Genomic DNA, 24,296 nt, shown 5'->3' with positions numbered 1-24,296 from the left:
TTAAAATTGCATGCCAGTATTGAACATTCCTCTGAACATTACAGAGGTCATTAAGCCTAAAAAGTACACTGCTGATGTGGAAAAGGCAAATTATTTGACCACATTTGGGAATATTTGTCATTTAAGAGGAAATATTCAAAAGCGAAAACATACATTGGACATGCATCTCACTTTGTGCCATTAAAAATCTCCCTGTTAGGGGCCTGTAGTTAGTTTTATACTTCAGTAAGGTACTAACTGTACCTGATAATTCAATTTATTCAGAGAGGAGGAATGTTGTAACGTAGAAGAAAAATAATCCTGTTTTCTGTTAGCTGCTGGAGTCTGACTTTACTGCATTGAGAAGTGTTCACACAGAGTCCAGGACTGTAACCTAAAGTCAGGCTGAAGGGGTGCCCTTCCTGGTGAAGTTTCTTTTAATTAACCTTAGAATTTAATGAGCAGTGTCTTGCCTAGCAAGGACCTTCCCTGTGATGTTTTAAAGTCCAGCACAAGGAGAACAGAAATGCTTTAACCCTATTCTTTCCTCATTCCTGAGATAGCTGCCTTGTCCATATTATTATGGTTATTATTAACCATAACCACAATTTTAACAAACAGCCAGAAAACTTGTGCCAAATATAATACTTGCTCTGAAGCTGAGGCTGCTCCTTTTGTTGTTCTGATAGAACTGAGGTACTCAAGTGCAGCACACACAGCTGGGGGAATCTCAAACACAAATTCTCTGGGAACATTGCAAAAAGCTTTGAAATGAGAAATGAAAAAACTCTTAGCTTAGGGCTGATGTTAAGGATGCTTGAGGTCAAGGCATTCCATACATAGTTTCAAGACATTCCATACATAGTTTCAAATTCAGGCATTTTCTTTTCTTTTTTCTTTTTTCTTTTTTTTTTTTTTTTATTTAATACAGATGTCTTTGCTGAGAACATATGCAAGGTCATTTTTTTTAAAACTTACAGGGAACATATGCAAAATGAATGTGTTGGAAAACTTTCCTCTGGTATCATCTCTTCTTTGAAAATGTAGATGTCTCCTGCATTATAAAACCACAAATTATAAGCATATCTAAGGCTGTCCTTGTAGTGTCACTGAAAGGAAAGAGAGAGAATGAAAGTCTGGAAATGTGCAATATGCAGGAAATTCAATCCAACTGATCTAGAACTCAGATAGCAGAGCAGAGCCCCTTATCAGAGCCACTCAGTTTAACTATGCCCCATTTAATATGGTCCTGACAGCTTTCTTCACTGTACAGAAGTACAAAACCTCTACACATTGCTTCTACAATTTCATTCTAACTTATTATTTTCTAATGCTGCAATAATTTGCTGTGCTTTTTGTCTGTCATTTTGTGAAGTCTTTCTAAATGCTGCAATAATAGTCTTTGAAGTATATCTTAAAGAAACACACTTCATTTTGTGAAGGAACTACAAAGATTGTTCTTAATGTACATAAATAATGGAGAAATGCTAATTATACTATTTAGTTTTTAAGGACATGTTGGTCATGGTGAAAAGGCATTACTTCTGCTACACCATACACTCTTTTCTTACAAAGTATTTTTGTGTGGTTTCTGAAGATTAAGTTACATTTATATATTTCATTTTTTTGAGTTTCATATTGTGTTTTCTGTGGCACTTAATTCCTGAAAGAAATATCTAGTGCCAAGAGACTGATGACATCCAGAATAAGGAGATTTTAAACGTGCTTACAGTTATTAATGCTAACTTATGAAAGAGATATACCTTAAGATTCCTCAATATGTGGTATTTCATCTTGTCCTCCAAACTTCTAAAAGAAAAACAATGCAAAGTCTTTAAATTCAAAGTTCATGAATCTTATTACTATGATTTCCAGTTATTCTTTGGTGTCTGCTTACTTTGAAGCAGATTGCAAAGGGCTGGGAGATAGCTGTGACTGAAAACAGACACATCCAGTGGAATGGCCTGTTGTGCATTTTTTTTCCTCATAAAAAGACAAAATTAATGCTTTTGGAGAAAACAGCATAAATCTTTTTAAAAGCCCTAAACCAGGAAGATTTCTTTTCTTTTCTGAACAATGCAAAGTGCACTCAGTCATATGGTTCAGTGCAGAAGCTGCTGTATTTCCAAACTGCTTATCAGATATATACTGCTGCTTTAAATCCTGGCCAGAACAGTTTCTAACATTAATTTTCTAGCACAATCTTTTCCTTTAAAAGCTATTTAATTTTTGATGATTAAATCACTTTTCTTATGATGTGCCAGGTAAAGGCTTGAGGCACTATTACACCGTAACATATGCACCAATTACCTCTGATTTCTGTTCATGCAAAGGATGTTATTGCTGGGCTGCCACGGAATTTATGGAAAAAGCAGTGTTCCACCACTGGTGGCCTTGTGCATTCACCTTCAGAGGGATACACTTCCCGTTAGTGTTCATCAAAAAAGCACTTTGCTCTAAAGGCCAGCCAGCAGAAATACATAACACTTCAGCCTACACCAAGGATATTCCATGTTCTCCAGTACTTTTTCATGTCCTTGGCTGGAGCTTAAGGTGAGATACAATCATTTTTGTGCTGCACTGCTTCATTTCATCTTTGTGATTTTATTGCAGCCCAGTGTGATTTAGAGCAGCCACAGGTTTCAGTTTGTGAGGTAGAAATGTGGCACCAAACCCAAGGCACCAGGAGCTGTGTGTGGCACTCTGTGTGCTCAGTCTGTGTGTTTGGGGAGCACCCAGGGATCTATCCCAATATTGTGAAATGTCACAGCAGCACCTGACTGTGCTCTGTGCAAATGTGAGAAACTTCCACCTGGACCTGGGTGCCAAATGAACACTCACCTCCTCATTTTCCACAGCCTGAAGAGAGGCATTTCATAAGAAAGAAAAGATGTAATCAAATGCCTGGGATTAAGAGATGATAAATGCACTTATAAAAATCTGGAGAGCAAGTCTTTGGTGTTATACTAAGGCTGCTCACAAGAGGTCAACAGGGCTACTTGTGTAACCCAGCCAGCAGGATTTACACTGTGATCAAAGATATGTCATGCAAATGATGATAAATTCCAGGGGTTTAGATCACAAAATGTGCTCTTGTTATCGTGAGCATGCTGTAAGCAGTTTAAAACAGCAGAGAGTGATTAGCAAATAATTTAAGATCCCTGAGATATTGAAAGCAGTTTTTTCTGTGGTGCTGCCTTTTCTCCTCTCATCACCATGGAAGTATCTTTATTCCTGTTTGATTTATGGAGCATGGCAGAAAAATATGTCCTTGAAACTGAATGGTGGCCACTGATGGCACATGATGGAGGGAGGGGGATTTCACTGTGTGCCAGGGAGGGACTCAGATTATCTGTACACCTGGGAAATAGGAGTGCAGAATGACAGGGCAAGGATACATCTTGGGAAAAACCCATGATATCTGAGGGGTTTGAATTACACAAACTTGAATACCACACACGGGCTCTTAGAGTGCACTGCATTCTTAAATGAATTTATTCTCTCTGTCTAGCTAATAAATGCTTTTAAACAGAGGTGGAAATAAAAATGCCAAAGTTCAGTGTTTGCAAACTGAACTAAAGAGATACCACACCATATATTAGGTTTTTCTTTTGAAGAAGTCCATCTTCCAAGGGTATTTTTCATTGCTGCATATTGTGATTTTGAATGAAATTAAAGTTGTTATCGTTGGACATTAATCATAGAATAAAGCAGGTTATATATTCCATTCTTAGCTGCCATGTAACTTTACTGTGATTTATTTCTGTAAAACATTCTGTAGTTGTCATGAAGCAACATAAACAGAGTCACAGATGTTCTTCACTTTTGTTGTTGCACTGTGTACAGGCTAAAGTAGTCACAGAAAACCTGCAAGAAGAAGAGGAGGACACCATGACAAGGACTACATGTCAGAGTCATGTGATAGGTACAGAATTATATTTTACGCTGGATTTTATTGCTGTCAGTTCTTGCAAAAAAGACATGTTTAATTCTCATTACTTTGTTTGTTTGCCCCCTTATGTCAGCTTTAGCCTTCATTTAGCTCCTAAACAGCCAGATTTCATCAAATGCATGAGATGAGTACACACCATTACAACTGTGGGTCAATGCAATGTTTGATTGGAGGGCCTTGGGTTATGAAAGATCATTTCAGCCTCCAAGAGCAGTGGGTTACACACAGTGGCTTAACATAAGGGATGTTGTGCATGGCACTTTGAGTGGGAATAATACTGACATACTGTAACTCTGTCATCTGGCCTTGAACTAGTAAAATTCAGCATAAAATTTAAATAGCAGAATAATTGCTGTGATAAACTAAACCACAAGGAGCAGCAACAGGTGTCTGTTCAAAAGACCTTAAGCTGTTATTGAAAATAAAGTTGACTTTAAAGCTGTTATTGAAAATAAAGTTGCCTTTGCTGTGGAAGGGCAGCACCATCAACCCTGCCTTGTGACTGGCACATAGCAATTTTTAATTTTACTACATGTCAAAATATCTAATAGGCAATGGAGGACAAAACAGAAATGTGAGGTTTGTATTACAGCAGTGTGTCACCAGTATAAACAACTGACTGAACAAGGAAAAATCACCTTTAGCAAGTTCCCTTTGCAGATAGAGGCTGCAATAAAAAATTTCATTAAAAAGTTAAAAGCTGATTCCATTTTTTCTTGCCAGAATCTCTTTCATTTCACTGGTACTGCCAACCCACCAGGTCCAAGCAGAGGTATCATGTCAAAACACATTTCTTGTGGGGGCAGTAGGAAAATGTTTGCATGCTTCATTGACTTGTACAGCCCTTTCAGTCCCAAATTCAGACAAATAAACTCTGGCTGTGTTTCCTGAAGGAAAGATCCCTAAACTCTTCCCTCTCTGAGAACTCAGCCATCACCTGGCTCCATGACAACAGCTGAATAACAAGAACTTTGTACAGTGTAGGACTCTGAGGGCATTCTGTCAGTGGTAGGCACCAGCAGAAACTCACAAACAGAAATTCATGCCTCTCATGCTGTACATAAAGGACTTCTTTTGTGTTACCAGAAATTGCCCAGCAGAGAATGCCTCACCTAAGATTGTTCAAAATTATTTTTTTTCCTACTGAAATAATTACTTTGCCTCCATACCAAATATGCTCAAAGCTTTTACTTTGAATTATATGAAATGTTTCAATTTTTTTAATCTAGATACTGAAAAAAAAAACCCCAAACAACTATTTGCAGAGTTTTGGGGGTTTTATTTCTGTAAAAAGACTCCAGAGTATCCTTGTTGTTCATCAGTGTAATTGGTGGTTGTGGCTGAGGCCTAGTTGCTATATTTTGATATTTTATTTTTTATTGCATCCTGTAATAGATAGTTCTGGTGGCTTTTGAGAGTATTAATATTTTGCTCCTCCCACAGACACCAAATCCAAGTCTCTGACAGGACATAGTGGTTATGGAGCAGGTTGTCAGATGCGTTTAAAATTCCTTGATAGAGGTTCTGGCATTTTTCTGATACAAAAGTTTTCATAGGAAGATACTGATTTTTTCCCCTGCTGAAACTCTATGCAGCCACAGCTTCTCTCACTAACCTGTTTCATGGCCTCACCACCCTTATAAGTAAACAATTTCTAACTAATTCCTGAATCCACTCTCCATCAGCTTAAGGCCATTTCCCCAGAAAACAAAGTTTGCTGTGGGTTTTTTTGCTGTATTTTAATGCATTTATTCTTCTGGGTTTTATGAAAACAGACTTAGAGCTGAATGGATGGTAGAAAAGCTATCATTAAGCAGGGAAAATGGTTTTTATGCAGCAGGAAAAGCATGTGTTTCTGTAGCTGTCACTAAAATAACTAAACTGACAGCAGTCCTGCCCAGTTAACCAATAAACAAGGTAATAACAGTGCTCTAGGTAGGTGCAATGTGAGACAGTTCTGGTTCAGCACGTTCTGACCGTGAGATACTCCTGGGTATGAATCAAAAAATGTGTAAAATACCAGTTGCTAGGCTTTTAATTGTCAGTTGCTGATCTAAAGCAATTGAAGTATTATGCTGGCTCTTCAGATTTGCTCAGTTGAGGGGAAAGAAAGAGTGCCCAGTTATATACAAATTCCCTCCTCATATATCTCAGGAAGACACGATCATTTCCATATGAAGCAGTCATTATATTGTGCTGTGCTGTTCTTCAATATATTTTAAACCGTTTTGAAAGTGTTTTAAAATGTGTTACGCCCCGGATGCCTTTGCTGTGGTGTCAGTGAGGAAGCAGAGATGCTGCCAGTGCTGCCACCCCCACGGACAGCAGACCCAAGGACCCCTGAGGATCCCTTTGAAGCCCAGTCATGCTCAGAGCTCTTCCCTCGAGCCCTGTGCAGTAAAGCAGTTGTGTTTGAAAGTGGGAAATGCTGAAGTACCTAAGAGGAAAGGCATGATGAAAATGTTGACTTCCTCTTCGTGTCATGGCAGACTCCCCAGCTCAGACAGGTGCAGCAGGGTCTTCAAGCATTCCTATAAATAAAATTCCTTTATTGAACGCACAGATGATGTGTCAAGCTCCTGACAGTATTGCACCCATGTAAACATAAAAAAGGTACCTTCATTTTACAAAGAAAAAGAATTCTGTTCCCCCCAAGGGAGTAGAAGTGTCATTATTTCTCTTCCCCATTGTCACAATGACCCAAAAACTTACAAGACAGTTACAGATGACTTCTTTACATACAGAATATAATAATTAGACATCTTGAGAGGAACAAAGCAATAAAAAGTTCAATATTTCATATTTCAACTACTGTTTCAAATTAGCAGCTACTCCTGGAAAAGTGTGATTGTATTAATTAAAATGCATTCAGAATTTTCATTGATAAACAGCTTCAAGGGAAAAGTCAAAAATCCATGGCACAAGCAAACAAATGCTAATTACTGAAGAATTCATTCTTGCAGACAACTTCACATGGGAATAGTAGGGTATGCAGCAACAGTATTTTTGAGTACACAGAAATTAACAGGCTGTTTTCTTTTTGGGAATGTATCTCTAATGAACAGGAAATTTAGTTGTAATTAATCATATCATTCTTCAGTGTTGGTATGAACCTCTGCTGAGGCTGAAGGGAAAGATTGAATGTGCCATTTTCTCAGATAGCAGCACTTTGGTGATTTATCAAACCCCAGTTTGAAAGTTGCATGATAATAATAATTTTTTGGGGTCTAGTTTCCATTTCTGTTACACCAAATGGGTGAAATTTTGCTAGAAGAGCAAGTCGGGATGGAATAAGCTTTTTGCTAATGATATACTCAAGCTTTACACAAAACACAGCCTCAGCTTAAACAGGCTGATGAGAAGTGTCTGAGAAAGTTTCAAGTCTGTTCTTAAATTTACACTCAGGTTTCAGTAAAAAGAAAGAGGGTTTCTTTTTTTGTCACAGACATTTCAATGTGTGAATGTGTTTATTTACCATTGTGGGTTTCCAGCAGGCATTTCATACTTAGCAACATAAGTGAATCAAACTCTTCTGGTCTAAAGCACTGAAATTCAGTGGAAGCATGGGCAGTTCATCTGAAGGAGTTGTTTTATTGAACTGGAAAGCTTCTGGTTTCAAATGTTATGTTTAATATGTCACTGATAGAGCTAAAAGGCCAGATTCATTGTATAATAAAAGCCTGTTGAGTTTGGATATCAGGGGCAGCACTGCAAGTAGATTTTTTTCATCAAAATAACATCACTGGTAAGAATAAAATAGATTTTAACAATCTGAATAGACCTGAAGTTTCTTGTGGGTTCTCTAGAGAGAAAATACTTGATAACAGGAGAATTGGTCATAGCAATCCAAAATCCATCTGGGGTTTTAGGTACTGCCTTCTCCACTGGAAGCACAAGGCACTTCCTACTGAGGTTGTGTGGGGAGTTAAATCCCTGAGGCAGCCTGGGGTTTGAATACACAGCAGAAAGATTCACAGTTCCTGGAAACAAATTACCTAACTGTGCATTGACCCTGTTGTTTGGAGAATTCCAAGAGAAATTCACAGCTGGGCAAAGATTATGAAGATGAAATGTAGTCAGAATTCTTGAAACTTTGAAGTAGGACTTGGAACTAATATTTGTCAAATTTTCATTAGAGGTCCAGGTCAGTTGCTCTAAATTGATTCATCCAGTGTTAAATGGGAACCTTGATAATACAGAGCAAATGTCTTGAGAGACTTAAAAGGGTTTTGAAAAGTCTCTGGCTAGGTAAAGGGCTGGGCTTTCACACTATTAAAGCAACATTAAAAGTACACTGTAGGCTTTGGTGCTTTGTGCCAGAGCAAAAACACACACTGAGGTCAAGGGATTCTTTTGTAGCTCTGCTGTGCTCAAATCCATTAAAGTTCTTGATAATCATCTGCCTTATGGCAGGTTCGATCATCATTTTTTCTGCTTTCCAAGAACAAACATTCAGAAGGGTCTTGCAGTGTAATTTAAAAGCAATCTGGTCAGAAAAAGGAAGAAACTTTTTTTTGTTTCTTTAAGAAACTTTTTTGAGATTTGTCTTCTTTAGGGAGCATTTGGTAGAATTCCTTAGATGCTTCAAGTTCCAGAGAGGAAGTATAGTGAGTGTTTTATATGTTGCATTGTGTTTTAAAATCCCCTCCTTTAAGCTTTATATGCAGCAAAGTGATCAAAGCCCATTTTCAGTAGAAACCAGGAAACTCCTTCACAGCAAGTTTTATAGATAAGCTGCCAGCTCCTTGATAGCAATTTTACAGATATATTGATAGCAAAGAACGTGTAACTTTGCAGATAGAGGTGGGTTTGACTTAAAATGAAATATCTGTTAAAATTATTTGTATTGGCATCAAATACTAAAGATTATAACTTTGGCTTTTGTATTCTGATATTGTTTTATTCAGCACACAGTAGCCATACTATGGAATTATATATAGGATAATAAGAAAACACACTTCATGAGCAGACTTTTCTATGACAAGGGCCTTTTTTTGTAGTGCTCCAGATAAATTTTTTTCTGCTCCTCTTTTCTTCCTGGTTCTTATGTGTGTTTTTCCCACAAATAAATCCATTTTCTTTTCTCAGCTTTCTCCTCATGTTTGTTCACCTGCATCATTTGAAACTGGTGGTCACTGCTTGTGTGGACAAGCACAAATGCAGACTACCATTCAGAGCCTTTCTGTATCCATACCTATAACCATTTCTAACCAATAGATCCTTGCTCCAGTGCCATCTGTCTTTTTTTTTTTCTTCCCTCTTGGTTTCTTTCTGAAATCTAGATCTGATGAACACTGGAATTGAAAAATTATGTTTCACATTTCATTTCTGAATGTGCCATTTAATGTACATACTCTTAGTGCTTAGTTACATAAATTAATGTCTTATTCCAAAGTTTGCTGAAAACAATAGCAGTCCCTCTGCTTGTAATAAGGTTGTTCCAGGTTTCCAATGAGAGAAAAAAAAATACTAGACACCCTCCTCTGCCAAACCAATCGTTTGGTTTTGTCCACCATTAGGCAAACTACTAAAACTGGGTGTTTTTACTGGGGTAATAAGTAAACAGCTATTAAATTCATGTTTTCTCGTTCTTGGGGAATTGAAATAGATGTGAAGGAAACAATCCTGATTAATGTGGTAAATACATTAAATGTGACATGCATCATCCTAAAGCATGTCCATTAAGGCTGATGTATTTGAGCAAACCCATTTACATTAAGGAACCCTCAAAACCTGGAGACAGATTATGTGAGGTCTGTAATGGATTACTGAGATAAATGCAACAGGATGAGAGAGGAGAGATGGTGAGCAACTTATTGTGTTATAGCCTGTGCATTCAGTAGAGAGAGCTGATCCACATCACTGTGGAGAGGCAAAGGGAAAAGCCACAATTTGCTTAAATGCTCAGCAAATCATTGGATGCCTCCAGTGCATGTAATGAGGAACAATATTCAACTGATACGGTGTCATCTCACCTCATAAGAAATCCTCTCCTGCCATGAAGGCTCAATGCCTGAGAAAACAATTTATCATTGTCAGAATGAATTCCTTTCATCAGGCCATTGATAGAAGTTAAGAACCATTTAGCAATCATAACTGATATAGCAGTTGAATCATTCATTTACACATTTTCAGATAGAGGGAAATTGTTTGCTTTATCTTCCCCATCACCACTCAGCAAAGCTGTGGAATGCCTAGAAGTCTCTACCCCTGAGGTTGTCTATAAAAGTCATCAAGCAAAACCAGTTATCACTGAATCCATTTCCAGCCTGGGTTTGTTCCTATTTCACATCTGCAAAATGTTCCATTTTGATACAAGTTGTGATAAGGCATTAGATTTTTCATGAACCCCCTATATGAGCAATGGTACAAGGATGCATGGATTTATTTGCACATCATTACAAAGCTGTTTTCCCAAGCCCTGTGTGTATGTGGAAGGTGAGAGGTCGGTGTTAGATCTGTAGGTGCTGTTGTATTGCTTTGCAAGTGTGCTAGAGCCCTGAAATGGGAGTTCAGCATAGCAGGCAACTTAAAAATCTGCTCACTTGCCATATCTAACCAGCTTCCAGCTTGGCTGTTAATCCAAAGGGCTAGGCTCCCAATTGCTAGAACAATGATGAATTGATAAATAGTAAAATACATTGCTTGCCTCTAGCAATGCTGGGATCCAAACTTGTTCATTAAAAAAATATCAAAATAAAACAAAAAAGCCTCAAACTCTAACACCATAAGTGTCCTGAAAGATGGGCAAGACCATCACAATCTTATCTACCATGGTGTCACTTTACAGACTGGAGGAATGTTTGAATGTGCCCAAACAGAACTGAGATCATCTGGATAAGAAGCAGTTTCATTTGTATTTTGGCTTACCAGAATACCTCAGTCAGTCTCTCTAAATTTACGCCATTTGCTGCCTCCATGTAATATCCCCAAAGCATTTACATTTCCATGCAATTATCAAGCACTATTCTTCCCCTTTTGTACTCCAAAATCTTCATTTTCTGATCCTTCAACACCATTGGAATGACCTGTGGCTGTTGTTTACTTACTTTTCTGAACCAGAGCAGCTAAAGTGAGTCATCACTGATGGGAAATCTGATTTAATAACTAGTAGGCATTGCAGGAACAATGACTGTCCTGTGTTAGAAGCATCCCCTTAGGTTGGAAGTCCTGCTCAGGGACCTCATCTCAAGTTTTTTAAATCTTCAAGGATATTGTTCTACATCTGTCCCTGACCAGTGTGCCATCTCTCTGGGAGACTTTACAGAGCATTCAGCAGTCCCATGTTGCTGTGCTGCAATAATTGTGTTGCTGAAGCTGTGCTGTGGTCCTGCTGTTGAGTGGCCTTCCAGGGCAGTGTGCAACTCCCTTAATTACCATTCCAGGTCTTGCTCATCACAAATACTCACCCTGGTGCATAAAGCTGACTAAATATCCTTTCCTTCTACTGAGTTGCTCTGCACATTCTCAGTGGAACTTTATTAAAATAAATGTCTGGTTTTTTTGTGTGTGGTTTTTTATGGGTGAGAAGGTGAACAAGCAGAGCAGACAGCTGAGAGAGGAGTGCCATTATGTGTTTGGAGCACTAGGAACAGGATGAATAGTGTCAGCTGTGCTGTGTTCTTGACCTGTTTGGCATTTGGGCATTGCTGCAGGGGTTGATTTTGAAGTGATGGTCTGGAGGAGCCTCTGATAACAGAGTGAAACTTTCTGTGCATTTTTCTAGTTGATACTTGTATTTTCATGAAGATGATGGAGAACCTTGCCAATGTGAATAATAAGAAACTAACATCCATTAATGTCTTCTAATTTATGTCAGCTTACCTTCCTCAGAGTCTGGCAAAGACAAATCATTTCTTTGTACTTTAAAGATAGTACCCATAGCATTTGTCTAATTGCCAATTCTTCTACAGCTCTGCTGCTGCCTACTGTCTGGCTTGTCTTCCCTCTGTGCAGAGAATTAGTATTTTGGCTCAACACTTCCTTATTAGCCACAGTGATTTGCTGTTAATTTCCTTCTTTGTCATTACATCTACTCTCCCAGAAATACCAAATTTTATCACTAGAATGAGAAGTGTGTCTCTTTATGCATTATATATAGGATACAGTCTAATTATTATTCAAGATACTGAGAATCTGCTGGTCTCATTCAGGCTTAAAATGTCAATTAAACAGGATGGCCAAGTTCTGCCACTCTGAAGCTGATGCTGCTGTGTTGATTTACAGTATTTTACAGTCTGGCCCAATCTATATTCATTTTTATCACTCAAATCAGGACTGTGCCTGATTATCCTACCTCTTACAGGATAGCACACACTGGTATTCTCTATAGCAGTGTGAGTCCTTCTGTTTGAAACTTTTTTACTTTACATGTTTTTTTGCTCCTGGCAAGGGCCATCTGTGGATGTGTGTATGAAACTTCAGTCATGCATTTCCCATTAATTCATATAGCTGAAGTACAACTGAGCAAACTGAAAAGCATTTCTAGTGAGGATGTGTTATTTTAAACACGTTTCATCTGTGCTCACAGGGACTTTATGCTCCTTTTCTACAGTGAAATCTAGTATAACTTTTATGAAAAATACATTTTTACCTGAATTATCAGTTAAGTTTGAGCTGTATTGGCATATGCCTTTCCAGATTCTCACTCTGAGGATAGGATGCCTATTGCTAATTTTTTTGCTGATTTTAATTGAGTTTGAGCATTGATTCATGTCTTCAGTCCGACACCTGAATTGTTGACATATGATTATGCAATTAGTCATAATTGGAGACCACAGAAAGACAGAGTCTTCAAAAAAAAATCACTCTAAGAGAGAAATAATACCTATACAATTAGTGCATAGTTTTTAATACTAGATTAACTCAATATTTCAGTGTTTGGACAGTTCACTGTTAGGAAAAGAAAAGGAAATCAATCAATATATTTACAGTGAATAATTTCTTTACTTCCTTTCTTTAACAAGCAGAGGTCCAGTATGTTGTTTCAAAGCTGTGTTTGTTTTGGTGTTTTTGTAGCACCATGTAATGTGGCATGCGTTTTTTGCAAAAAAACAGAATTCCTGAAGAAAAATCTGAGTTCATTCTTCTGGCTTCAAATCATGATGGTTTCTTACCAGCTCCTGCTTGCCTGCACTTAGTTCCACATTGATTCAGCTGGTTTGGAGGAGCTGAATTTAGGTACCAGAATGGAAGGATTCTAGTGCACCTAAAAGTTACTTAAAGCTTTGTGCTCTCACTCTGTTAATAGTTTTTCATTAATTAAGAAATAAAATCAGGGTTTTTTTCAGGTGTGGATGTATATTTTAAGTGATTGTTAGCAGTGCCCTTAAGTAAAGCCATCTGCAGGGCAAAACTAAAAATAAATTATTTAAAGCTTCATTTAATATTCATGTGGCTTTAATTTCAGTATTTTTTTGTACTAACAAACAAAAAGCAGTGATGTTACAGAATAAATATAGCACGTTCTGTAGTGCATTTGCAAAACCCAGAGCTTCCTATGCACTTAGAAACCGGTCCATGTTTACCAAAGACAGCGTTTTTGCTTAAAGCACTATCCCTAGTCCTATCTGTTGGGAATAGAAAATCAAAGAAAGTATCTCACTGTGAGTGAAACCAAACTCCAATTTATAAGAGAGTTGCTTAACAGCAAGTAAATCAGTGCTTCCATCCTGTTATCCTTAAATGCCTGCAGCCCAGTCACCAGTGAAAGCAGCCCTACATGGAACAGCCAAATGCTCCCCTGGGCACTGTGTGCAGCCCGTGTCTCTGAGATGCTGTGTGACCACTTCTCTAACTGTGGTTTAATGCAGTTATTCTTAAAATAAACCAGCTGCCTCTAATAATACCAGCAGAACCCCAGTCTTAATGCTTCTTGTAAGTATTTTGCAGCTGGCTGTTAATTCCTGAACAAGCTCCAGAAAAGCTGAGTGGAGGTATCTGTGCACAAGCATTATTCATGGCAGGCACTGCAGGTTGGTTATGCTCTGACTGCCAAACATCCACGTCCTTTATCCTCGTGGCAGCACTCCAGGGATGGAGAAGTGGGATTAGCTCTGTGTTTTAATGGGAAGAACTGGGGCATAAAGTGAGAGAGATGAAGGCCTGTGGTGACATGGGAAAGGCATGGCTGAGGCAGCCCTTAGCACCTGGGTAGATAACAAACCATCCTGTCTGGGGCTTTGCTGGTTACAGGCAGCATTTCTGAGAGCTGGGATGTGTCCTTCCTGTTAGAAGGGGAGCATCCACCCATACCTTGAATGAGCCATCCCCAGGAAGGTGTTCCTGACACTGTGCAATTGCTGGCTCCCCACCTTCACATTTCTGAGGGAAGCAGAAGGATCTGCTCAGTGAAAAAGCCTGGGAAAGCTCCATTCCTGCATGGCAGCAGACCTGTTGCTTACCGTGGATTCACACCTTGCTTGAGATGTGAGGACTTCTCCTTCTTCTCAGCTCTTACTCATCTGTAACTTTCTCAGAGATAGTTGCAAAGTTGTAAGGCTGATTGGCAGTGTAAAGCCAAAGGGGGATATACAACCAGAAAAGAGGAATAACTCCACAAAGAATTTCTAGGCTGGCCCCATTGACAACCAGGCTGCACCCAGTCTTCATTTAATTACCTTTTACACAGAGCTTCAAGCTGCTCTTCAAATGAATTATAAGTCTCAATATATCTTTTCTAGTAGGATTAAAATAGTATCTATTCCTAATATCCTGTCTCCTGAGAACAGTGAGGAGATTTTTAGAAAGAAAATATAACAGCATAATACAAGAGAGATAATTCCAGGTGCCATTGGCTGTGAGACTTCCCCAGCTGGAAAACTGCACATGCACCTTTTGTATTTAATAGACACTTAGAGATGTGGAGTAGAAAATTCAAAAAACTATCCAAATTCCTTCTCCAGCTCATTTTGTCCTCTTTAACAGCACTATTCCACATAGCTTGCCACCATTACAAGCATGCAGGGACCAGACCTAAATGCCTGGAGGAGGATAGGAAGCATTTGTTGAAAGAAAAAAAAGTCCATAGATAACTGCTAAATTGGACTACAAGATCATTAGTATTCCCTAATAATTAAAGCTAATCTTGACTTACTAGTGGAAATGTATTTTAAGATGGGACTGGAATTATAATGAGGCAGCAATTATCTGTTTCAACTCAGAAAATACACTTCAGATGGGATTGTGGTCATGGAAAACTGTGAAGACAGCTGACAATTTATTGGATAAATGACATATTGAAGTTTGTGAGTTTTGCAAAAGAAAGCGTGACTAGGACAAATATAGAAAAAACACTGAATAAGTTGGTAAAGGCTGCATTTATTTAGTTTATTGTTATTATAAATAGGCATAAATTGTAATCCCAGATTCAAGTAGCCATGAATGAAGTTCCATCATTTGAAAATACACAGCACAGTCCTCCTCCAATTTATCCTTCCTTAGTATATGTTGGAAATAATCCCATGGCTCCAGTGCAGTGCCCATGGGAGTGTAGGGCTGTGAAAAGTTGAGTCTTTTCTAGTTTTACCTTGGATAGCCTTTGGGTTTTTTAATTTTGCACACTGATTGTACCTCAGTTTAGATAGAAAACAATAATGCACTCATCTTTGATCAGCTGGATCAAATTATAGTGTAAACCCAGAAGGAATAATCTACTTTAAATTGACATCGATTTGGCAGAAATGCATTTTCTTTTTTTTGTGGTTGCTTTAGCATTGCAGATGAAGAGAAGGATGTGCAAATAAAGAGATCTGTTTTGCCATCTGTAGTTTAACTTCTTCCTGCCAATGCCACATGTAGCTTAAAGATGTTTATTAACTTCTGAAAGAATTTTGCAGGGACCTATCAACATTAGAAATATTCTTCTGAAAAGAAAAAAAAATTAAATCTATTACTTTTTAATTTGACATGTTTCAAAATGCTAGGGGAAACTATACTCCCTGTGTGTTCCAGAAGAAAGCCAGTAGATGTTATCTGGTTTCCCATGACAGCTTAGTGGAAACTCTTGAACTTTCTAATGCAAAGAAAGGTAATTTGTGAGAATTTGTTTATTCTGTTACTGATGGGAACAATGGCCTTCCATTATTAATGTTCTGGATACCTTTTTGAAGAAGGCCTATTCAGTGTTATTTACCTCTCAAAACCTGTCAAGGCTTGAGTCTGTACTTCTGAAAACAGCTTGCTGGAAATTTCCCAGCGAAACTGTTCTTGATACAGAGCTATTTTTGACTGATTTTTTTTTTTTTCTTGAGAATGCCTGCTTTCTGTGGAGAATTCTGGTTGATACTTAAAGATTTCAGCTGAAATTTCTGTCAATCATGTACAGTTTTGTAGGCCAAAACTTGAAAATTTATGTGAGGAATATCTCAAACCAGCTGTAGTGGTGAACACAGGGGAGGTTTCCACATTTTTCATGAGGTGGGATGCTTCTTTTAAAGAATATATGTCCCTGTGCTACTAGTCTTATGCCTAGAAAGCCTGATGCAAGCAGAACTACCTGTGATCTTTCTGACATAAAATACATTTGTCCTCTTTGTTGCTGTTTATTTTTAATGTTAAGGTAGATTGGCCATCGAAGATAAGTAACATAAAGCCTCCAAACAGAAACTGTTTATGTGTCATTTGAAGTAGAAATAGGGTCTGTTTGCAGTAATTGCATCTGGTAGCCATCAGTGTGTTTCATGGTGGGGAATGGCTGAGGTCATTCTGGAATTCTCAGTCCCCTCAAGCTGCACTAAGAGGCAGCTGCCTTCTGTCACTCGTGGCAAAGTGGGCAGAGAGGCAGAACTGCAGTTACAGCACACCAGGACCTGTAATTATTTCCTCTCCAGCCTGGAAGTCCTTTCCTCTGTGCCACCATCCAGGAATGTGTCCTCTCATTATGTAATTCAAAGTAGGGGAATTGCCTCACCATTTTGAGTGATGCTGTATTTATGCACAAGTACCTGTTCAGTAGAACTGCTGATTGATGCCTTACTTTAGCTCTGTGGGTAAAACTTGGCATCTTGTGGTTTCTGTAAAGATTTTTATGGATTTTTCAAGAATCATAGAAAAAACTCACATATTGTTTTAAATAGGTGGTCAAAATAACCATGAGTTATTTTATAGACTGCTCAGCAGTGTAACAGTCCCTGTGTAAAGCAGGACTTGTATGTGATTTGTGAGTAGACTGAGCATCTGTGAAACTCATTTAGGATGCAACATAAAAAGACTTTATTAGAATGTGAATCTTTACTTTACCTGAGGAGACATTATGAAACACTCCCCAGTTATTCAGTTAAAGGTTTGTTTGCAATAACATGTGTCATTATGTCCCCCTTAGCAAAAGCATGTTTTCACATTATTGAAGAAAAGTATAATCAGAAGCTTTGTTCAAAAGATATGTCACCATCTTATGTCTTCTCTTTTATGAAATTCATAAAACCTCTTCATTATGGGCTAGGACTCAACCATAGGTTCAACATTAGAAAGACTAACATATCCCTAATGTAAAAGTGGGATGGATTTTATTCCACTGCTTGTTTTAATACCCTATTTTGCAACCATCAGTGTAGAACTTAATCAGGGCTGGACCCACATTTCTTATGTTGTGCTGGAAGCAATTCCCTTCACAGGAGCTGTTCTATGCTTCCTTTTATTCCCCCCCCATTTATTTTCCTTTCACATGCATTGTATGAAAAGAGGAGCAGAGGAGGGTGCTGTGAAGCAGCATAAAGCAGCATGGTACCAGCTCAGAGGGGAGCTCCTCTCAGCCTCACAGTGACCCAGAGCAGCACAAAGCAGGGTCAGCACTCAGCTTCCCTGGGTATTCTCTTCCTGGCTCCAATGAATGGTACCAAGGATGCTTTCTGAGATGGAGCTGGTGTGTTTCTGATATCTTTGTGGCAAGTGTTTCAGAAGAAATAAAAAAGAAGTTGAGGAATAATTAGGTTTAATGATTTGTTGCTGGTATTTAAGATGCATTTTTAAATTATCTACGCTCAGGAGAATGCCCTAAAATACTTCAATTAATTCTAAGCTGTCAGTTCTTATCAGTGGGGTATGTTTACTTCCAACTCTTTAATTTTTGCATTTCAGAGGAAAATGTAAAAAAAACCCCACAGAATGAGCTGCTAGAGCTGTTTTCCCCTGTGCTGATCTGATTTTTAGAATTCCTGATACCTGCCAGCCTGAGTGTGTGTCCCTTTCCTACTCTCCTCTAATGCAGATCCTCAGAGTGGTGCAGAGTTTTCACAGATCCTTTTTATTCCACCTCTAATTTGGGTGCTGACTCTGTGTTGAGGAGACATTGGTGACCTACTGACACCAGAAAATGCTGGTGAAGCACCAGTGATGATGCAATATTGCAAACCATTGTCCAGCTGCACAAATTGCTGTGGTGTCCAGCTGATGGAGCACATGAACTGCGCGATCGTCTTGCACGTGAAAATATTAAATTTGAAAATTATTGAGAAGTAGTTCAGAAAACTTTCAGAAAACTTTCTATGCAATGTTAACTCCTTTTTTTCCTGGGGTTAAGAGGCTTCTTAACATTAAAGATCTCCCTCAAGTTTTCCACTGAGCTCTTACAACACCCTGGCATCAAGAGGGTCCCATGCAGTCAGGAGTTTCTTGACCTCCAGGAAATATAAATTCTTCCTTGTTTCTGTTTTCAGTTTGGAATTGTTCCTCTCCAGTAGGACTTCCAAGGACTTTGTTTTAGGTCCAGACTCAAATCCCCATGATGAGAGAGAGGGGAGGGGTTATTTCAGACTTTTGATTCTAGTCTGATTATTCAGAGAAATGGCTGGTGATGAGTCTATCCACTATAAAGCAATGTAGATGTCCACTATAACATCAATACCATTCTGTGAGCTTCTCTCTTCCCTGGCAAAGAAAGAGGAAGAAAAAAAAAAATCAGACACAGGCAAGGAATTTGGCTGGTATGCCAGGAAGAATTCTCAAGCAAAAGTAATTAAGCTCATATATAACTCTTCCCAGACTTTAATGTTTCACGGAGTCATTTTTCATCTACTGAGTGGTACTGTCACAGCACCAGAGATTTAACTTTTACATATTTTCATTATGTAGTCTTGTGCAGCTCTTGCTGATAACAGTAATTTGAAGTGTCAGTGCAGCTGATGAAATCAGATGGGCCATGAAGCTGTTTGAAAGCTGTCACTGGGATGTATAAAGTACTTTTTATTTTGCAGTTGCTTCACAAAAATTTTTTTAAAACATAAGCTAATGTATATCTATTCTTTCAGTAATACAAATTGTTCTGAAAGATATTTTTTATTTTTTATTATATAGATTTAGGGGTGAATTAGTTAGTTTCAGTAATGAAAAATAAAAATCCACAAAGAATTTTGTGGTTTCCTCTGGATTTAGGACCAGGTTTTTGAGGATTGTTCAATATAGCTAAGTCACAGAATTTTCAAAAAAACCATCTCTAAGTGTCGCAATGGGAGCTGCCAAGCATTGAGCACTTTGAAAACCAGACCCTTTTGTGGTTTTTCAGAACTAAAAATTGAGCTGTGTGAGGTGCTTTAAAAATCTGTTTTCCACCTGGTATATTTCCTCTATCATGGATAAAGTCTCTATGAAGGAAGAATATAATTGATTAAAACTCTTTTTCCTTTTAATTAAATGTGATACCACTGGTGTGCTCCTTCATCACTCTCCCAATTATTTTGGAAACAGCAGGAGACTGTACATCTTGGAAGTCTGGCTCTCACGATTAATTTCTTTTTATTCTCTGCCATTGTTTTCATGGTCCATTCCTAGATGTACACAAGGTAGTAGTGGGCAAGAGAAATCCATGTGTCATTTCAAAAAATGCCCTCAGAAAATAAAAGTTTCCATCTTCCAGTTCTCCTTAGCCAAGGCTGCAGCTTTGCTTTTTGATATACATTTTGATCCTCTTTAATTTTTCTGTAATAATTTTGAGGGAATTACTTTTTCATTTCTTAGAGAATTGTAAGAAAGGACACAACACTAAAAGATCCTTCAGAGTCCCTGTGGAAATGGGCTCCAAATCAGGTCTCACATTGACCATACAAACAGGAGAGGGGAGACTCCTCAGACTTCTGTGGTTTTTTATGTTTTTAGTTTACTCTGTGTCTCTCTGCCTCACCAACACAACCAGGGTTGCTCAGATGTCTCTTGGTTGAGAGGCAGATAACAGGAATCCTTTTCTATTCCATATTTCCCTTTTTTGCTAACTCTCTCACCAACAGTCCTTAGTTGAAGAATTGCCTGTCCATGAGCTAACATGCTGTTTCAGCTTGATTATCTTCAGAAAAATGGCAAGGGCAACACCTGGCATTTTAAGTTGCTTTTCCACACTCCCACTTCTATCTAGGTATTTTGCTATTCAAAAACAAACAAACAAAAAAAAGTTAGAGTAAGTGTAGCTGAGATCAGAGGGTTCAGTAGATGGGATACCTCCTTTTGATGCAGCAGAACCAAATATAATCCTTTTTTTTTATCTTTATGCTTCCTGGAAAACCTTCATCAACTCCAAAAATCATTATGATACATTAATGCAAAAATGTGATTGAAAATGCAGGTGCTAGCTAGACATGGCTTCCACACCTTATCTCCTTTGGAGAGAAATTATTGGCATGCAGTAATTGTGTGAGGGAAATCAGAGTCACTTATTGCCCTTTTAAAAGACAATGCAGAGAGACTCTGCCACTGCAGCTCAGCCAGGCCCTGTAAGGTGCAGGTGCTCAGTAGGAATTCCAGTCCTTCTTTGATCCTGAGTGATGAGGATAAGGCAAGGAGGACCACATAAATATAGGCTGCTTCTCCTTTCTCAAGAACCATGAAATAGAAATACATATTTAATGTATCTGTAAGTAGTTTCTTACTTGTTATCAAGAAAGGCCCATTGAGATGAAGATATTTAACAAGAATGACTATGGTAATGTTCTTAGTTCAAAAACAAATAGGCAAAACCCACAGGGGAGAAATATTTCCAAATTTTTGAGAGTATTAGAAACATTGCAGAGGAAAAAAACAATGAAAATTAGTTGAGAGAGCACTGCCATCTACAACTGACTTAAATAACAATTGGACATATCATAAAAAAAGTCAACACTCAGAAACATGTAAAATGGAGATGGAGAAGATATATTGGGCCATGTTCTGCATCTCCTGCTAGAGTACAATTGTTCAGTGCAGTATATCTTTAGCCTAGTGTAGCCTTAAATTGTTCAAAGCAAATTCCTTTGCTTCCTCTGGGATTGTCTGCCACAGACTTAAGATCTTGCTGTCAAGGGATGTTTCCAGACATTTAACCTAAATTATGCTCATTTTCCAACCATTAGTGCTGAAGTTCCCTCCTTGGTGTTTATAGCTCTCAGAAGGACCTTCCCATCACAGGCTCTTCAACATTGTTCGCCCCTTCTAGAAACAAAAGGGAATTCTCTGGAAACTGATAGAGAATGAGAGGGCAGGGGGGTTGCCTGTACATCCTGGTTGCTCAAATAGCAGTGAGCACACAGCTACACCTGAACCTGTTCCATGGTTTGTACAGCATCTTTCCAATAGGATAAATAGGCCAGAGGGCTGTGTGGGACCACAGTGCTTCCAAAAAAAAGTATTAAAGGTATCCCTGCCTGGCACTGTGGACACTTACCCAAACTGGGATGTGCAGACCAGAGTGTGACGAGGTAAACAAAGGCAGGGCTGTGCTGTCCAAGGTTTGCAGGATGCTCTGAGAGATGGGTATCTCTAAGAAATCCTCTAAATCTTAATTTTGTGTAAGAATACATCATACATCTTGATTAACACCTTCTTGTGTGAGAAGCAATTAGCAAAACACAGGTGCGGAGAGGCCAAACCTTTGTGGAGAATGGATTGATGTTGGAAGGAATATATTGCACTACTCCATCCCTCACACTGGTACTCTCCAAACATTCTGTGGGCTTTCAAACTAAATGATTTTAAAATTTCATCTGTAATTGCTTTCCAGGACCTGCCTCACTTAGCCATTGTCACACTGTTGCTCCACAGCAGGCCAGTGTCAATGCTTAATTTCACTGCACCTCAACAGGGATTTCCTTGTACTCAGTTAGACAAAGTGTCAAAAGCTTTCTAGTGACAGGTAACAGCACACTCACAAAATGCAAAATGTTTCCCTTCCCTTGAAGAGGCCCTTTTTTCCCCCTAGGTCCTTTCCCTGGCTTTAAATACCTTTAGTTCTATCCCATCACACCAATCTCCTGTGCCTTAGAGTCTTGCTGCCAGATGAGGACGCTGGACAGCGGCATTGGAACCTTCCCCCTGCCGGACTCGGGGAACCGATCAACTGGGAGACACATTTCTAAGCAAGAGTCACCCTTGGAAATGGGAATCTTTGCAGCACCTGAGCAAGCTCCTCTTGCAGCTCCTTCAGTAAAAGCCAAAACTCTTGAGAGAGAAGTGCCTTCAGCAGCTAAGAGCCAGGAGTCTGTGGAAAGTGTAATTAGTCACTCAACATCTGATCCGGCCATGACTGCCAAAGGGATACGACCTTTTCAAAGTCGCCTTCCCAAACCAGCCTCCTCAGGTAAAATGTCAATTACACTGAAAATCACGCTATTTCTGCCTTGGACTCTGTTTTGATTAGCAGAAATGCTGTAATAATGGCAATTGATAAGAGAAATGTTAAATGTGGAGCAGAAGATACTCTCTTTATGAATGCGTAAGGTTAACAAGTTTGTGACCTGAGCCGTATGGAAATTTTGTTATACGAAATGCTTATCTGAGAAAGAAAAATTAGTTTAGTACTTAAAGCCTTTTCTCAAGAAACAGTACTTGAAGAAAAAAAGCCATATGACAGCCTTGGAAGTTGACTTGAAAAAGAATATGGATGTTCAGCAATATTCAGGGTCACACTGTACAAAGTACAAAGCACAACCATGTTGTGACATAGAAAAGACAAATTCATAAAGACTTGCTTTTGATACTGGATTTGAGCTAAAGACTCATTTGGCCTCAATGCATAAATTCTGTCCCACTGAACATATGGCCTTGACCTCAAACAAGGCTCTCATTACTTTACCACATCATACAAACACATTTCTGTGTATGAACATAAAGTACCTGACTCTCACTTATGAGCTATGTGTGTGTCTAAGCTGTAAAACAAGAGCTGACAAAGGTATAAAAGGACTGGCAACATATCAAAGCTCCAGAAAATAACTTTGTATTGGTAAATAGTTCCATTGAAGCCTGTGCATTTTTTATAAAAAAAATTGAATATTTATATAAGTTTTTTGAAGGCTTTGGAGTTATTAATATATATTTTCATAGCATTAAAAATCATGTAACATTAACAATAGGGAAATTTTCATAGTCAGCACAACAGATACAGCAGAAAGCACAGTAAAAGTGATTAGTTTGATGGAGAAGGGTATTGCTTTATCATGACCAAATGCAATGTCACTCATTTATTTGGGTCATGGTGATTAGCACTTTGTCAGTCCAGTTATTGCTCTTGTAGAACTTGTGAGTATTTAACTTGTATAAATCTGTATCCCTCTATAAGAGAGATTCTGTGTAATTAGCATGTAAGGTTAAATATCAAGTTTGGCTTAGTTCAAGGCCATCAAATATATATTCTCCTAAATGAGCTGACATATATTGAACCTAGGAGGAGAGAAGCCTCTATTGTATGTCCATAGGATGCATAACAGAAGGTTTCTAATTAAACATCTTAGAATTCAGTTGATTTAGCAACATTCCCAGTGCAGTATTGTAGTGGTATAATAGGCTGCAAACACACATTGTATGCTTTATTGCAGACTCCCTTGCTTGTTTCAAATCAAAGCTGAATAAAAGATATTTTAATACTTATTACTTTTAAAATAAGTGTACTGTTAATTAATGGTCCAGCTAAGAAGGATTCAGAAGAGAAATCTTAGTTATAGATTACGTGCTGCATGCTTGAATGGCCACATGTGTGACCTCAATTCAGCAGTGTGTTATAGAGTAGAGCCCATGATTAAACACTGTCATTATAACAAATTGAACAGAAACTGCAAGCATTGAATTGCTTCATAAGAAGTCAGTAGCAGTAAGATTGTTCTGATCTTAATGCTAATATTCACTGCACCAACCTTGTAAGGTTTGTATCTTAATTAAATTGTCATGAAGAGATGTTACAAAAAAGTAGTATACATCAGATGATGGGGTCAGCTCATTCTTTACCTAGACTATCTTCATTCAATTCTTCTCTCCCTCACTTTTTCATCCAAATTACAATTATCACTTTATTTCATATGTACCATATATCTTCTTTGATGTTTTGATTTTGCATAGTGCAAATATAGCAAATAAAAAAGCTGGCTTTGTGCTAGAAAGGTACTTCCAATTATATTTATATTAAAAGATTGTT

General features: G+C 38.3%; 1 protein-coding gene across 7 annotated transcripts in view; it reads left to right on the top strand.

Annotated features, from left to right (window-relative positions):
* NCKAP5 (NCK associated protein 5) overlaps positions 1–24,296 on the top strand; it is a 390,172-nt gene that overhangs the window by 327,864 nt on the left and 38,012 nt on the right. For 6 of the 7 annotated variants that reach the window (XR_011680422.1, XM_071435389.1, XM_071435391.1 and 3 more), the window contains exons 15-16: positions 3,826–3,904; positions 22,152–22,466. Coding sequence is in view for 6 of the 7 variants with exons in the window: in XM_071435389.1 (XP_071291490.1) it covers positions 3,826–3,904; positions 22,152–22,466 (394 nt within the window). In the remaining variant the exon portion in view is untranslated. Of the gene's footprint in view, positions 1–3,825; positions 3,905–22,151; positions 22,467–24,296 lie in introns of those variants that run through there. The other variant, XM_071435392.1, reaches the window with a different exon arrangement.

Source organism: Agelaius tricolor, unplaced genomic scaffold, assembly GCF_023055355.1.
Source record: "Agelaius tricolor isolate 1412-34295 unplaced genomic scaffold, bAgeTri1.0.p SCAF_10, whole genome shotgun sequence".
Taxonomy (NCBI): Eukaryota; Metazoa; Chordata; class Aves; order Passeriformes; family Icteridae; genus Agelaius; species Agelaius tricolor.
Note: the sequence above shows the minus strand (reverse complement) of the source record. Positions and strands in the feature narration are given on the sequence as shown.